The 15084-nt window shown below is 44.3% G+C and overlaps 1 protein-coding gene across 3 annotated transcripts; it reads right to left on the reverse strand.

Annotated features, from left to right (window-relative positions):
- Positions 1-992: 992 nt before the first annotated feature.
- Positions 993-15047, reverse strand: lrp13 (low-density lipoprotein receptor related-protein 13). 3 transcript variants are annotated; one of them, XM_079516393.1, is made up of 21 exons: positions 14908-15047; positions 14291-14437; positions 12711-12926; positions 11698-11916; positions 11075-11290; positions 10702-10961; positions 10256-10385; positions 9643-9833; positions 9063-9249; positions 8264-8476; positions 7530-7716; positions 7192-7393; positions 6591-6755; positions 5858-6061; positions 4984-5542; positions 4581-4700; positions 4092-4205; positions 3510-3743; positions 2525-2915; positions 1594-1705; positions 993-1067 (listed from the first exon to the last, which is right to left on the reverse strand). In XM_079516393.1, the coding sequence occupies exons 1-21, from the start codon at positions 14960-14962 to the stop codon at positions 1044-1046; spliced, it is 4146 nt and encodes a 1381-aa protein (XP_079372519.1). In that variant the 5' UTR covers positions 14963-15047; the 3' UTR covers positions 993-1043. The 3 variants fall into 3 exon arrangements, with proteins under 3 accessions (XP_079372519.1, XP_079372520.1, XP_079372518.1); XM_079516394.1 differs by having other exon boundaries at positions 993-1068; positions 1604-1705; positions 14899-15027; XM_079516392.1 differs by having other exon boundaries at positions 14899-15027.
- Between the last annotated feature and the right edge of the window lie 37 nt (positions 15048-15084).

A 15084-nucleotide genomic window follows, 5' to 3' on the forward strand; every position in this document is an offset into this window, starting at 1 on the left:
GGTTCGATTCCCTGGACCTTTGCTGCATGTCACTCCCAGAGTCTTATTTCCCATCATTCTCTTCACTCTCGACCACCAACTAAGGCAGGGGTGGGCAACTGGCGGCCCGGGGGCCACATGCGGCCCCCACCTTCACTTAATGTGGCCCTCAGGTTAATGTCAGAATACTGATAGTGTTGGTTTCAGCTGGTACAATTCCACAACATGCAAACATGGCCCACTGTAATTACTTCCATCTAAATTAGTAGCTCATTGCTCAACACAAGTATAATTACAGGCATTTGAAATTACATAAATGTTAATTTTCAGGATTCCAATTAAAAAAAATAGCAAAAATAGCCGATCTACATGCTCAAAACGCGTCGCAGCACGACGCGTTTTGAGCTTGTAGATCGGCTATTTTTGCTATGACAGTAATATATGGCCCTAGGGAGTGAGTGTGGCAATATAGTGGCCCTCTCCATCGTCAAAGTTGCCCCCCCATGAACTAAGGCAAGAACAATACCAAACTATAATGGGGGAGAGAAGGCATGCCACGGGACAAAGGTCCCTGGATAGAATTCTGACATCACAAGCATCAAGTTGGCAAGCAAGTTTATCCTAAACGGCTTAGGCTATATACACATTTATCAGCAGTGATAAATTCATAACATCTCATCTAGTCTCAAGACAAGATTCCCTCTCATGTTACACCCATGAAGACGATTAGAACATTTATTGTCATAAATTGTCAATAGGATGGGAATGCTCTGACAAAATGAGACACATTTTGGCATAAAGCTCAAGTCCACAAAAAATACATTCCAGCAGTAAACCACCGAAACGAATCATTGCATGATTGAGAAAGCAAAGCATTCAGTAATTTGTGGTATATTCAAATGAAGAGTGAATTCACGTTCTTATCGTCTCATCTAAAACTCAACCTAATACACAGTAGGTGGTCTAATTGCTGGGTGCATCGTACTGAAAATAACGTCACAGACAACCATAAGAAAAATCTACCATGTTTTATTTAATGAAAACATGCAGCACATCAATTTGCCTTAGTCCACAGAAGACACCGCTTCCTGCAAAAGGAGAAGAAAAGGCTAGACAGTCATCCCAGAGGAGCAGTAAAACAACATTTCTGGGTGGTAGAAGTTATAATAGTTTGTGGAAAGGATAGTTTGCTGCTTAATTTATACATTTTTGGCGGTGCACACCAAAATAGCAGATGTACACGCCAACAACAATGCACATCAGACAGTGGCGTGCACAGACATTTAGAGGGGCAGGTGCTCAAGTTAAAAAAGGGCACCTTGTGCAGCGCGTGGAACCGGCCGGTTGCCTTAATCTATTTTGGGCGGGAACCCCTTTTGGTGTTAGCATTATGTTATGCTTTAGCTATTGAAAAATAGCAGATCTACAAGCTCATAGCGCGCCACCGAGTGGCGCGCTACGAGCTTGTAGGTCTGCTATTTTTGAAAAATCAAAAAAAGAAAAAAAAAGTTATTTATTTATTTATTTTTTCAAAAGGGCACATTGCCAAAAGGGCAGGGGGTGCTCTGGCACCCCCTAGTGTCTATCTGTGCACGCCACTGATATCAGACTTACCTCTGCTTTGTCTGTTTCACTGGTACGAGCATGTCGTGTGGTTAGCGCAGCAGCCTCAGCTTTATTTTCAAGGTCGGTCATACTGGTTTCCTTCACCACTGGGCTAGCTCTCCTGGGAAAAGTAGCATGAAGTTTCTATGGCATCTTAGACAATTACATTGTGGGGGAAACACATTCTGGGTAATTAACCAAAAATGAAAGTGTAGAATGTTTTCCCCTCGTGTAAAGATAAGCCAAATAAAATCCTAAAAGTAAAAGGGAGTAAGTGTAACTGTTAATAGCTCTATGTTCTGATGGTAATCATTACTATAGTGTTTGTTCAGTCTCTCCAGCTCTTTAGTAACTAGAAAATACAATTCAAGGTCAGGATACCAATTCTATCAAATGAAAGAACTTCTACAGGATAAACAAGTGAAAAAAGTGATAGATTATCTTTAGGGGTTCTCCATCAGAATATATCTTTATGTATGCATATGCCATGGTAAGAACTTTCTTTAACAAAACATCACACCCCCTTTAATATGAATCACATATTAAAAGGTACAATATGGAATACAATAACCAGCTAACATTCCTTCAGGTTCTTAAAAAAAAAAGGTTCTCCCTTCAGTTTAAAGCCTCTGAAGGCTGTCCACATGTACAGATTTTTTTTAAAGCTTCTCACATGAAGCCTGGAAAAAAAATCAAAATCAAAATGTATGATGATGTATGATGATATCACTTATCATCACTTATTTATTACTTTTTTTTATTTATTATGATGACTAAATAATTTCAGTCATCAATGTTTATATAGCCAATTGTGTATATTGCGTATAGCTTTATTCTTCTTTAGTCTTCAGTCTTATAGCTGCTTGTAGCTATATTTATTATTGTTGCCCGTCAACAGAATGAGAAGATCCTTTAAATAAATACAAAAAGGAGCAAAAACCTTATGTTGCCGTTCTTCCCCTTCTTAAAAATGGCACACAGGACAGCGACGACCACCAGCGCAGTGACCACACCCGCCGTTCCGTAGATGATGGGGCGCTGCATGGTCTTCAGCAGGTGGTCCTGGCAGAAGTCTCCAATGTAGCCCAGAGAACACACACAGCTCGTGTCCCCGGCATCGCTCTCCACGCAGTGCCCTTGACCGTTGCAGTGACTCTGGCTGCACTCCTGGGCTCCCAGCGGCTTGGTCTGGACGCTGATGTTCAGGGTGGAGTTGGTGGTGGTGGGGGGGCCGTGAAGGACGGGGGGTTCGGACGGAAACGGAGGGGAGCTCCGAGGCTCAGTGGAGGGTACAGCGGCCATGGCTACTAACCCCCGTTTCTGAAGGACACCTGGAGACGAGGGTATATCGCAGTTTTCATTCAAGGAACGTGCACCTTTATGTAAATGAATCATAATTTGGGCAATATAATAAAAATCTCATTTTAATATATATGCATGTACATTAGTAATAATATCTTTGCATTCTTTTCACCCTTATCCAGCTGTTATCTATAAAAAAAGAAAATCACACCCGTGTGAAGCGAGTGGTGCAACTCGAGTTCCAGACCCACAGGAACGCACCCAGGGTGCCGGCCCGGTTCTGGCGAGCCGCCCCGCGTCCGAAACGGTAGAGAAATGACAGTTACCATGTGGGGGTCCCCAGGGGTGTGGGTCCGAAATGGTTGAGAAATGACAGTTACCGTGCGGCAGTCCCTCTACTGTACCCTCTACTGTACTGTCACACCCGAAAGCATCATATATACAGTTAATATGTGCGTGTGTGCGTTCGGTGCACAGGTGGTGAAAAACAACCATGTTGTTTTCGTGCTCATACCCACCCACCCAGCCAGCCAGCTACCCAGCCACCCACACACATAGCTCCATAAGGGAGTGGTTGCACCACTCAAATATCACCTATTCTGTGAGATTACCCAATAACTTACAGTTCTCATCCGAGCGGTCTGGACAATCTACATGGCCGTTACAGAACATTTCAGCAGGACGACATGAGACACCGTCCAGACACAGCCTACTACCAGCCGGGCAGCTCTGCCGTGGGGCACAGTGGGTGCCATTCATGGAGATGTGGTCATGGGCACACTGGCATGTCCGACCACCTGGGTTGGCCAGGCACAAATGGTGGCAGTTGCCATTGTTTATCAAGCACCGATTGGAACCTACATGGCGTGAGACATAACAGGATATCAGCAAATTCCACGTTATCTGCTTTTGTCTCCGACTCAGGACAATCATTTGCTGGCCTGGTGTTTATTAGAAGCCTTAGTGTGTTGCCAAATGGGTTAGGTTAGTCTGCTAGAATGGGAACACACTGCCAGTTCAGACAACCACTACGATATTTGAATGCACATTTTTACAATTTAAAAAGACGTTTACTGACCATATAATATGGTCATATTTCAGATATCTGAATTATCTTGTAATGCTCCACGTACATCAAACAAACGTCATTGATGCTACACAATTTCTTTCAAGTGGTCTTGCGTGTAGACAGACTCCTCACATACCTGTTTGGGAAGCCTTGCTGTAAGCCTTCAAGCTGACCACAGCTGTTCTGTCGACCTCAAACCACATCTTGTTCTTCTGCTGCGGTTCATCTCTGAACCAGAGCCTAGTCTTATCTGAAAGGAAGCGTATCGTTGAGGATAATTGTTAATGAGGAATCAACATGGGAGCAGCCTGGCTCCAATGTGGATCTGGACTTCATGTGCCCAGCCTGTGACAGTATATCAGTCATTGATGTCTAAGAATTTGGGTTAAGGTTTCAGCACAGAGCTACAAAAGCTATTAAATGTCAGTCGTTTAGAATGATCACAGGCTCCTAATATTGAGGTAAAAGAAAATATTTTGAGCATAGTATTAGCCATAGCCCCACTATAGGCCTGGGACTCTTGGGTTCATCCCATGTTTTGAATACATTAGGGCATCAATTAGCATGTTATGATGGTTCCCATAATTCAAATCGAACTCCTATGCATACAGTATATTATCCTTACCGCCACTGGTCACCCAAAGCAGCACGTCATCACTTACAGCCAAGGCAGCCAGGCCATCGCCAGCCTTGAACTCTTTGTATCCGGAACCATCAACTTTGACAGAACTAATAACACCAGGGCCTGAGAAAAAAGGAATCTTAATTTCAATGATGACATGACAAGTTAACTCCTCCACCCCCTCATCCAGAGCCTTCTATTGGAGAGTTCCATCAATGAGGGGCCAAAAACGGCACCGATCACATGGTTCATGTAAACCCGATTAGTGACATATGCTCAAGTAAACTCCGTAAACTTCCAGTTCAGGGCTTTGTCCTGCAATTGGACTGGCCCGATGAAGTGAACGGAGTTGACACAACTCTCCTTACATGGCTCTGCCATCACCCAAATGAAGAGACTCCTTTACCGTTATCAGCCCAGTAGATCTGTTCCCCTTCATTGGAGAAGACCAGGGATGTGGGTGAGACGGCGTCCCGCCACACCACACGTCGTTGAGCACCGTCCATGTGAGTGCACTCTACCGTAGCAGCCAGGGAGCCCTCGTCGTGCGCGCCCTTCTTGTTGACGAAACAAATCCACCCACTTGGTGGATGAACGGCTGTCGACTCAAGACTGCCAACACCATCCTTGATGAGGACGGCGGTATGTGCGCCGGTAGCAGATGTGACGTGTAACCGAGGCTGCTTCTCGCTACTCCAGTAGACGTTGCCGGTCGTCCAGTCCAGGGCCACGGCCGTGAGCGTGTCTGCCAGGAGTTTGAGCAGCTGGCCACGGGGAGTCAGCATGGCCATCTTAAGCTTGAAGAGGCCGAGCGAGGTCGTGCCACGGTCCGTCACAAACAGGGTTTGGTCACGCATGCTGTAGTCAAAAATGGACGCATGGTTGACATCGGGCAACTGCATGGCTAGATGCTCTGGCCAACCGTCCAGCTCTACTCTTCCTGTGTGCAGGCCCTGCAGGTCGATCTGTGAAGACAATGCTTTTCAAATTGAGAGAAAGTTCAACTTAATTTTCTGTATTTGTCAATTTGTTAAAGATAACAATAGCACATGTTCAAATGGTAAGAGCAGTTCAAATGACAGTATAGAATTAATGTACTTAACGAAACGTTTTGCACAATTTCCATAATGACAGATATCCACCCAACAGTCCAAACACCTCTCATATTTGTACCCCCAATGTACGTACGTACAGTACACTGCTCACAATACAATTATCAGTATTCCATTCTTATGGTAAAATGGGTTCAAATAAAACCAAACATTGTGACACTACTGTACCCGCGTGACAGTGGCTGGAGAGAGCAGTAGCACGAACGCAGAGTTGACCGGCATGTCGGAGCAGGTGCGCACATCGTCAGCCAACAGGAGTCCAGAGGGACACTTGCACACGGCCTGGAGGCCTGGCGTCAAAACGCAGAGGTGAGAGCACTGCATGTTCCCACACGGGTTCTCTGGACCTCTCTGGAGCAACGGGTGAATGACCTGAAACCAAACCAAACAGGTTGAATGCATATTAATAGAATCAGTGGTTCCCAAACATTTTAGCTCACGGCCAAAGGAGAAATTAGACGTTTGCCCGGGACCCAAATTAGTGAAAATAGCATACCGGTAGTCTACAAGCTCAATTTTCACTACTTCTTAAACACTAGTTTTTGAATTTATGGTATTTATAACATTTTGAAAAATGTCTGAATTTGTTTAATTTGAGATATGTTTTATTTTGGGGAGACTTCTTTTAAATATTTTGAATTAAAAATGAGGGAAATAAATAAAGGGGATATTTACTCGCGACCCATAAATATTATGGACCCACGACCATTTCCATATCTGGTCTAACGTCTAGATATCGATGAGTAAATATCTGAAGTTGTCCATTATCAGTTGCCTTACATTTTATGGGACAAAGTTAAAATGACCAGATGAAAAAATAAATCCCATTTCCCTCAAATTATAAATAATTGTGCTTTATTATATGGTCCAAAATAAAGTTAATAGTCAACATTTGTCTTGCCTTAATGCCAAAAGGCTGTCTGGGTCTTTTGAAGAGGATCTGATGGTTTTTGCCTGTGATCTTGTGGGCGACCTGCACGCTCCTCCTCTTGTAATCGGACCAGTACAGCTGGTCATTGAAGACCGACACAGAAAATGGCTTTGTCATCTCCTTCATCTGTAGTATCTGTTGATGAGTGGGAATGTTACATGACATTCTGTGTTTAACGGTTTATTTCTGCTTTTTATTTTTATTTGCAAAAAATGGGTGAGCAGCATAGGACGCGTCGTAAGAAAATAGCTAGCTGATCTACAAACCCACAACGCATCGATGCACTGTGAGCTTGTAGGTCAGTGGTTCTCAACCTTTTCAGGCTGTGGACCCCCCCACCCTGATAAGCACTTGGAATGTAGGAGTTGAAGAAATACATTTTCTGTTCCACAGATAATTACATGCCAAAAATAGGGACACCAGGTTCAAAGATTAGAAGAAACGCCACTACGAATGATACTGTAGCATTGTCATGGAAATCTGTAAACCGAGCAAATACTTACATTTCGAACGCACCGTTCAGTAAAAAGAATAATATACTCCAAGACAAGGACAACGGATTTGCTTGTACCTGGATGTCCTCGCCATCCAATGTAGCCGATCCTATTGACCCGAACCTCTCGTCCGTCCAGTAGACCCGATCCGACAGGGCGTCGACAGCCACGCCACATGGCCAGCCAAGACTTGTGGTGACCACTGCCCGTCTCTCTGATCCATCCATCCCCGCACGCTCAATCTTCACCTCATTCCCAATCTCTGTCCAGAACATTAACCTATAGGGCCGAAAGAAAAACAAAAGATCCAATTATCTCCTCATACAAAATTTGAACACATTTATATCCCACTGCCAGAGTATGTGCTCTCTTCCAAATATCAAGCAGAAACCCTGTAACACCATATTATACCAACCCCTTCTGTGGCAGCAGGGCCAGTGAGCGAGGCTGTTCCAAGTCTTCGTCCAGGATAACGCAGTACTGCTGCAGAGCTTTGTTTGTGGCTGTGGTCAATCTGATAGCCAGAATCTCACTACGGACTCCGTCAATCCAGTACAGGTTTCTGCCCAGCCAATCCACAGCTACAGAATCAGCCCTGACACCTATATGGAATGACAAGGAAGAGCCAAGTGGGTTAGTGGTCAAGACACTGTGCCATGATGATGGAACGCAACAGCAGTCATTGACGGAACAAAAAGCAGTTACTGGATGCACAATGAGTCTTTGAACAATATGTACCTGCTGAAAATGGCTGCTTGGCATAGTGTTAGTTATAGATAGATATCTTTGTCATTCAACCGATACATAAAATGCATAAACGAACGACATTTCGTAACACTGGCTTTCCAGACTTCTCCAGATTTCCTATTTAAAAGAATGCCACTATAGTACTAAAACCCTAAAATCCCACTTATAAAACAATATAATCACCGTCACCGTTCATAAGAGACAAATATTGCACGGCAGGAATATAAGGTTAGGGGATATTGTACTTGTGGGGGACGGTTTCACTTTTATGCATGTTTATGACATGTATAGTTTTCCATTCACAACCCTGTGTAGTGTGTAATGTATTGCTCTCAATTCTAAAGAGAATAAAAAGTCAGTTTAAGTCCCGACTATCAATGCAGCACAAATTGTTGCACAAACCTCTGATGAGCGTGCCCATGGTCTTGTGGTCCAACGAGGACCACCCGATACCCTCCGAGTCCATACTGACCCAGAAGGCCTTCCGCTCCCTCCAGTCATAGTCCACAGAGAGTATGGGTTTCTTCGCAGTAGTTTGCAGCACATCCAGACTGCCACTGTGTAATCCATAGAGGAAGAGGCCCGTCTGGACTGAGGACAGCAAGAAAGGCTCACCTGGAGAGGATAGGGATGAAGAGACCCAAGTTGTAGTCAACCAGGCACACGGATTAAGGTTGGTGGCGGGTGCGTTAAAATGACCGGATTAAAGTTGGTGAGGGGTGCATTAAGGGTTGGGAGAGGGTTAAGGTTAGGTGTGCTGCCCCGTGGGAGGTTAGGGTGAGCGTTTGAGATGGGTTGTAGGACTAATGACTGGTCTAACGAACCAATGACTACAACTCAATGGTGATTTGTGTTGTCCTCAAAAATGGACACCAACATTTACTGAAAACAATCCATAGGATATAAAACCAGTGTTCTCATTTTTAGCCACATCGTGTGCCACGAGTTGAACACAAACACAAACTACTTTCTCACAGAACAATGTTCCTCTGACTTATTCTGGAATGTTGAGACAAAGGGAAAAATACATGTTTGTATCCTGTGTGTTGAGCAAGATGTCATTTCTGAACAGCTGTGCCATTTGTTGGTGACTAAGCATTAGGCAATTGGCACCGGGTGAAAAATGGGTTACAAAATAGTGCAAAGAAAGAAAAAATATTACAGACAATCATGATAAAACATTTCCCCCGTAATTTTTTACCCGTGATTTTGCAGTGACGTCCGTCCACCTCCATGACATAGCCCGGGTGGCACCGACACTGGTATGAACCTGGTGTGTTGATGCACATGTGACTGCACATTCCTGGGCTCCGTCCTTCACACTCGTCAATGTCAACGCAGGTCAGTCCGTCCTCCAGGAGCCTGAAGCCAGCTTCACATCCACACCTCTGCATGGCACATATCAAACATGTATATGAAGCCACATGACCATGAATGCACACCTCTGCATGGCACAGATCAATCATGTGCCATGGGGCAGCGGTGGCCGAACGGTTTGCGGAGCGGTCTTGATACCGGAAGGTCGCCAGTTCGAATCCCCGCACATTAGAATTACCACCGCTGAAGTGCCCTTGAGCAAGGCATTGAACCCCTACCATGAAATGTTCTATGAGCAGGGTGTGGCTGTAAACAAGCATCTCGAGCTTAGTCCACTTCCCTGGGTAAACAAAGAACTTTGCTTTGCTTTGTACAGTATCAGAGCAGAGTAGAAACATTACACACATTGTGGGGACAGACCTACAGTATCTATTCTAGTACATATTCTGATTCTGGAGTCTCACCAGGCCTTGTGGTGTACTGTAGCAGGTCTGAGAACAGCGGGCAGTGTCCTGGTCCAGACACCTGGTCACACAGTCCCCTCCCTCATCAGAGCCGTCGGCACAGTCGTTCTCAGTGTTGCACACCAGGGCCACATCCAAACACTCCAGACTGCCGCACTGGAACTGGTAAGGACTGCATGCTGCCATTCTACCTGCATGGGGTCAACGCCATAGTTACCAGTAAGACGCCCTGAGGGCGATGAGTGACCTCGCCCTTTGCACGCATCCGCCTCCTGGGTGGCGGCAGACTGCTGGGTGAGCAAGGGTGCATTTGGTTCCATTTTACACTGTTAAGAGTTAAAGTCAAGATCTGCAAGGGTCCATTTGGTTATCCTCCATCATTTCGCTGAGGACCACCTGGAACCCCCTCAAGGACCACTGGTGGTCTGCGGACATGATATGATATTATTGAATCAATAATTTGAAGAGATGTTTCTTTAGTAGTCATGTTGCCACTTTGATTACATTTTTGTATTTATTTCCCAAACTGCTTGGGGGTTTTGTTTTCTTCCTCATTTGTCAAGTCATGTTTTCCCGATTTCTATTCCATATGTACATTACAAGCATGACTCACACTGCGTCTCGTCACTGGCGTCATCACAGTCTTGGATGCCGTCACATTTCCAGGCTATGGGAACACACTTTGTCTTGGAGGCACAGGACCACTGGAAGTCTCCACAAGTCAGGGGAGTCACAGGACAGTCCTGGAGGAGTAATAGATTCATAATAGATTCTCCAATATAACGGCTGTTCAAGTGGCATCCATTTATAGTGTACAGATTAAAACTACATGAATGGAATTTCATGTTCAATTCCCTGCCGGCTTGGAATATTTGTGAGTCCTCTGTCGAAAAGCCAACACCAAAATATGAACACTAATACATTACAATACTAATATCTTTACCAACAATGAAAACTGTTGTAGAACAGTCAGGGGGGGGAAAAAACATATTTTACAGATCAACTGCATAAAACGAAATAAAAACTTAAGTTTGCTTTTTTTTTTTACACCTACTGTACCTTCTCATCAGAACCGTCTTTGCAATCCTGGTCTCCATCACAATACCATTCAGCTATTAGACACTCCTTGCTCATGTGACAGCGCTGTTTACTGTTGCAGACAGGCAGCTTGGTGCAGGTCTCCTCGTCAGAACGATCCTTGCAGTCGGGATGGCCATCACAGTGCAGGCTGGCTGACACACACTGGCCACTGGAGCACTTAAACTCACTTGCACCACAGCCCTCGTTGGATATGGTGAAGGTAGGTGCGGCAGGTACATCTTCACAGGAATATTATTATAATAACGAACCACTTAAAAAAAGTGGGTTCCAAATACTCAAAAGTATAGGAAAGAAGTCAGCAGAGAACACATGCTCCTCTATGACAACTTACCGCAGTTGGCCTCATCACTGCCATCTGTACAGTCATTTTCTCCGTCACAGAGAAGGTTGTCAGGCAGGCATCGACTGCCTTCGTCACACTGATGAGAACAGCCCTCCAAACGCTTCGTACAGCTCAGCTCATCAGAGCGGTCCTGGCACTGCGACACGCCGTCACACACCTGCCTCTGGTCGATGCAGCTCTTCCCGTGCGCGCACTGGAACTGGCCTGAGAATCACACACAGCCTTAGGAGAATAAAAGTCTTCAAAACACTTTTATGAGAAGACAGCAATTGCAGTGACCATTCAAATTCACTAGAGGACAGCAAAGTCACATTAATGCCCAATGAATGCTGAAGATTCAAATTGTATTGATCACAGTAATACGGTCTGTGTCCACTAATTTTGGTGTTTGTGTGCATCATTATATTAGTATAGTAGTATAGTATAGTCCAATAAAATTGGTCCTTTTGTGGGTTGCACTTGTTTTATACCACTTATGAAGTGGCTCTTCATCTGGTCAACTTTGACCAAATGAAGAGCCTTAGCGCTAAACGTTGGAGCAGATGAGTGTGCAGGTTTATTTATCAACCATCACCAGACATGACCAGTCCCCGTACACCATCACCATTTACCAGTTTCACATGATGTCAAGCACCCTTCCTCATCTGAACCATCTTTGCAGTCTGCTTCTCCGTCACACACATGGCTGTAATGGACACACTCCGTCAGGTCCGTGCAGAGTTTGGAGCCCAGTTTACAATTGATGGTACTCGACGGCGTATTGGGCCGACTGGAACTGGAGGTGAAAGGGGAAGGTCCTGCGGTGATGGCTTCATCTTTCTTCTTTTCTTCTTTAATCCCGATCCAAGAGCCATGGATAAGTGAGAGGGACTATTGTTATTCATATGAAGGATTTGATGACAGTGTAATTTTGTGCAGTGTGGGTGATGGATACAGTAAGTTAAATAATAACTACGGTGAGCAAGAAGGGGAGAAGCACCGTTTTCAGATTTGATAGACATATTTGTAGGATCTAGCAGCTTATGCCAGTTAAAGTAGTTAGATCTGTGTCTGATGAGCCAATACACCAACGGACAGACATGCGGAAACAACGGTCGGACATGCGCTGCTCCCATTAGGTTAGGGTTATGCTCAAGGACACTTCGACACCAACTCTGGGGGAGTCCGGGATCGAACTGGGAACCTCGCGGTTTCCCATCCGGCCACTCTACCAGCCACTGCCACATTCCTAAGCCAATCATTTTGATGACCGGCTCGTCAGTCAATAGGAGACTCTTAGACTCCGCCAGTCATCAAATTATCTGCTTACTGTATGAATGAAACTTCATGGGGTATGTAATGGAGAGAAAATAGTTGGGTGAACTACTCCTTTAAGCCTAGAGAGACAGGGCCCTGCATGTTGACCCAGGGTCGGATACAAATCCGGGTCTGTGCACCAATTGCTCCTGATTTGCAGATTGGTGTCTTGCATGGTTTCACCCGCCATAGGTGTATGAATGTGTGTGAATGGGTGAATTCAGATGAAAGCACTATATAAATGCACCATTTACCAAAAACAATTAATTTTTTTGGGTGAATGACTCCTTAAACCCTTAAACCCCATCAACAGATTATTAAAACCCACCACAGTTGGCCTCGTCACTGCCGTCTTCACAGTCGTTCTCTCCATCACAGAGGAGCTTGTCTGAGAAACAGCGTCTGTTGTTGTCACACTGGTGAGTACAGTCCTCTGGGCGCCTCACACAGCTCATCTCATCAGAGCGGTCCTGACACTGGAACTGGCCATCGCACACCTGCTTCTGGTCAATGCACTTCTTCCCATGGGAACACTGGAACTGGCCTTTTGGATGGAGAAATGTATGCGTGTAGTTTAAAAAACAAAAAGATGGCATTTTCCTAAATAGCAAAAAAAAGGAAAATGCCCATAAAGTACATACTACAGTGCTTCCGGTTTCACTGTGTGTTCAGAAGTTGCTAAACATGCAAGGAGCAGAAAAATAACTTCCGGCTCATATTCTATGTTTATAACAAAAAGAAAAAGGTCAAAGGGCCAACCGAACACGGGCCTATGAGGTTGACATTAGGAAGGGAACGCGTGTCATTTCCTCTTTGTAAAATAAATTTCATGCATCTGCAGCTGGGGTGCTTCCTCCTGGATAACGACATTTGACTGACATTTCGGAACACTTCAACTTTATCACATTGGAATCCCTCACATCTCATTCTCAAAAACCACAGAATGAGACATTTTGTACGTTGAATATTATGCACCGTAGTTTTGACCAAACATTTGAGGCAGTATTCAAAAATGATGCGTTATTGGCAGTTTGTTTTCCCTTTTTTATGTAGAATAGAGACAGGAAACTGGGGCAGAGAAGGGCGAGACATGAAGTCAGATTTGTGCTGCTCTCATCATTAATCTCATTGAGCATGTTAATTGGGTTAGTGGTGCTTGGCCAAGTTGGCTGCACAACCTTGAACCAGGTACCCCAAATTCCATGTTTTAATAACCCTGGATAACCAGGACAGATTGTCAATCACACAGTTTAACAAATTTAATACAAAGTATCCCTTCTGTGATTATACATGTAAACTTTGGTGGTATAGGTGTACTAGTATTCCAAGCAGCAAGCAGTTGAACCAGCCATAAAACATAGGACATACTAAATCATCCAGCAGTGGATTGAACCATGCACTAGATCAGTGTTTTGCAATCAATGGGCAGGGACCCATTTTGGGGTCACAGATCCATTTGTATGAGTCACCTGCGAGTGGTTTTTCTATATTTCCTACATACAATTAATATACATTTAAAAATATTAACACAAGGAAACATTTTCTTGTATTGGCACCAATGAAAGTAGTCACAGCTCTTTGCAACATGCAACTACTCGCAACCATTATCCCCAATGGCAGTTGGCAGTTGCAAGGCGTTGCATTGGTGCACCACATGGACAGCCTTAAAACAGGTGTTGAAAACTAGCACTCATGCTAATACACTGTATGCAATGCAATGCACAGTGATGTCAATGCCAAAAAACTGTTTTGTTGCAAGGAGTTGCAACTAGTTGCATTGGTGCGGTTTGGCATTTTAAGGGCCCTTTTTGGGTCCCAGGACAGAGACACCCATGCAAGTTTATCATTTGGGTCTCGAACTGTCAAGTTTGGGGACCACTGTACACATCATTGAGACACAAACGGTACCTGCAGTACATGTCTCTGCACAATCCACCTCATCCGATCCATCCCTGCAGTCACTTTCTCCGTCACACACATGGTTGTAGAGGACACATTCTGAGCCATCATTGCACAGCATAAACCCCAGGCCGCACTTCACTGGAGGCCGTCCAGCTGAAACAAATTCATGTACAAGCACATATTAGGTATTGGACAATATCATAGTTACATGTCACAATTATTGTGCAAAAATGTCACTTTTGTTAACCACTTGAACCCCCAGCATCCCTACTCCAGGGGGAATGTTTGCCAAAAATAAATTTGTGTAGCATAAAATAGCATAAAATGCACTATTTTATTGAATTTGCTGCTTTAAAAAAGCTAATTCATCCCAATGTATGATGGAGGACAATTCACGATACATTTAAATCGCCACAATATTAGTGTGAGCAGCTTTTTAAAAAAAAATGACAATAAACTATACGATTATTATCCCATCTCTAGCATTTAAATGTCATTTTTTAATTAATTTTAATGGTGCAATGTTCCAACTGATGAGGTACTTTATCTCCAGGTGGAACTTACTCTTAGAACAGAACAATGACTACAATGCTGATTACAATGGGTGGAAGTACCTGGCTCACCTTGCAAGGGCCCTAGTTGGAAAGCCACAACACAAAGAAGCAGCCATACAACCATGGCTGCAGATGAATAAAAAAATCGACCAGATGCTGACCTGAAGTATTTATACTGGCACCAGGTGAGACCAATACCCTAATTGGATGATTTGGGTGGAGGGCAATTAACGCCTGACAGGTATT

Source organism: Electrona antarctica (genome assembly GCF_951216825.1).
Source record: "Electrona antarctica genome assembly, chromosome: 12".
NCBI classification, from domain to species: domain Eukaryota; kingdom Metazoa; phylum Chordata; class Actinopteri; order Myctophiformes; family Myctophidae; genus Electrona; species Electrona antarctica.

What these genes read in the sequence shown, in the direction of transcription:
- lrp13 (XM_079516392.1), bottom strand. Translation starts at nt 14,962, where the DNA reads ATGGTTGTATGGCTGCTTCTTTGTGTTGTGGCTTTCCAACTAGGGCCC. An exon ending in CATGGGCACGCTCATCAGAG is followed by an intron (nt 7,717 to 8,263) that starts GTTTGTGCAACA and finishes CATTCCATATAG; the next exon opens with GTGTCAGGGCTGATTCTGTA. An exon ending in GCCCTGCTGCCACAGAAGGG is followed by an intron (nt 7,394 to 7,529) that starts GTTGGTATAATA and finishes TCGGCCCTATAG; the next exon opens with GTTAATGTTCTGGACAGAGA.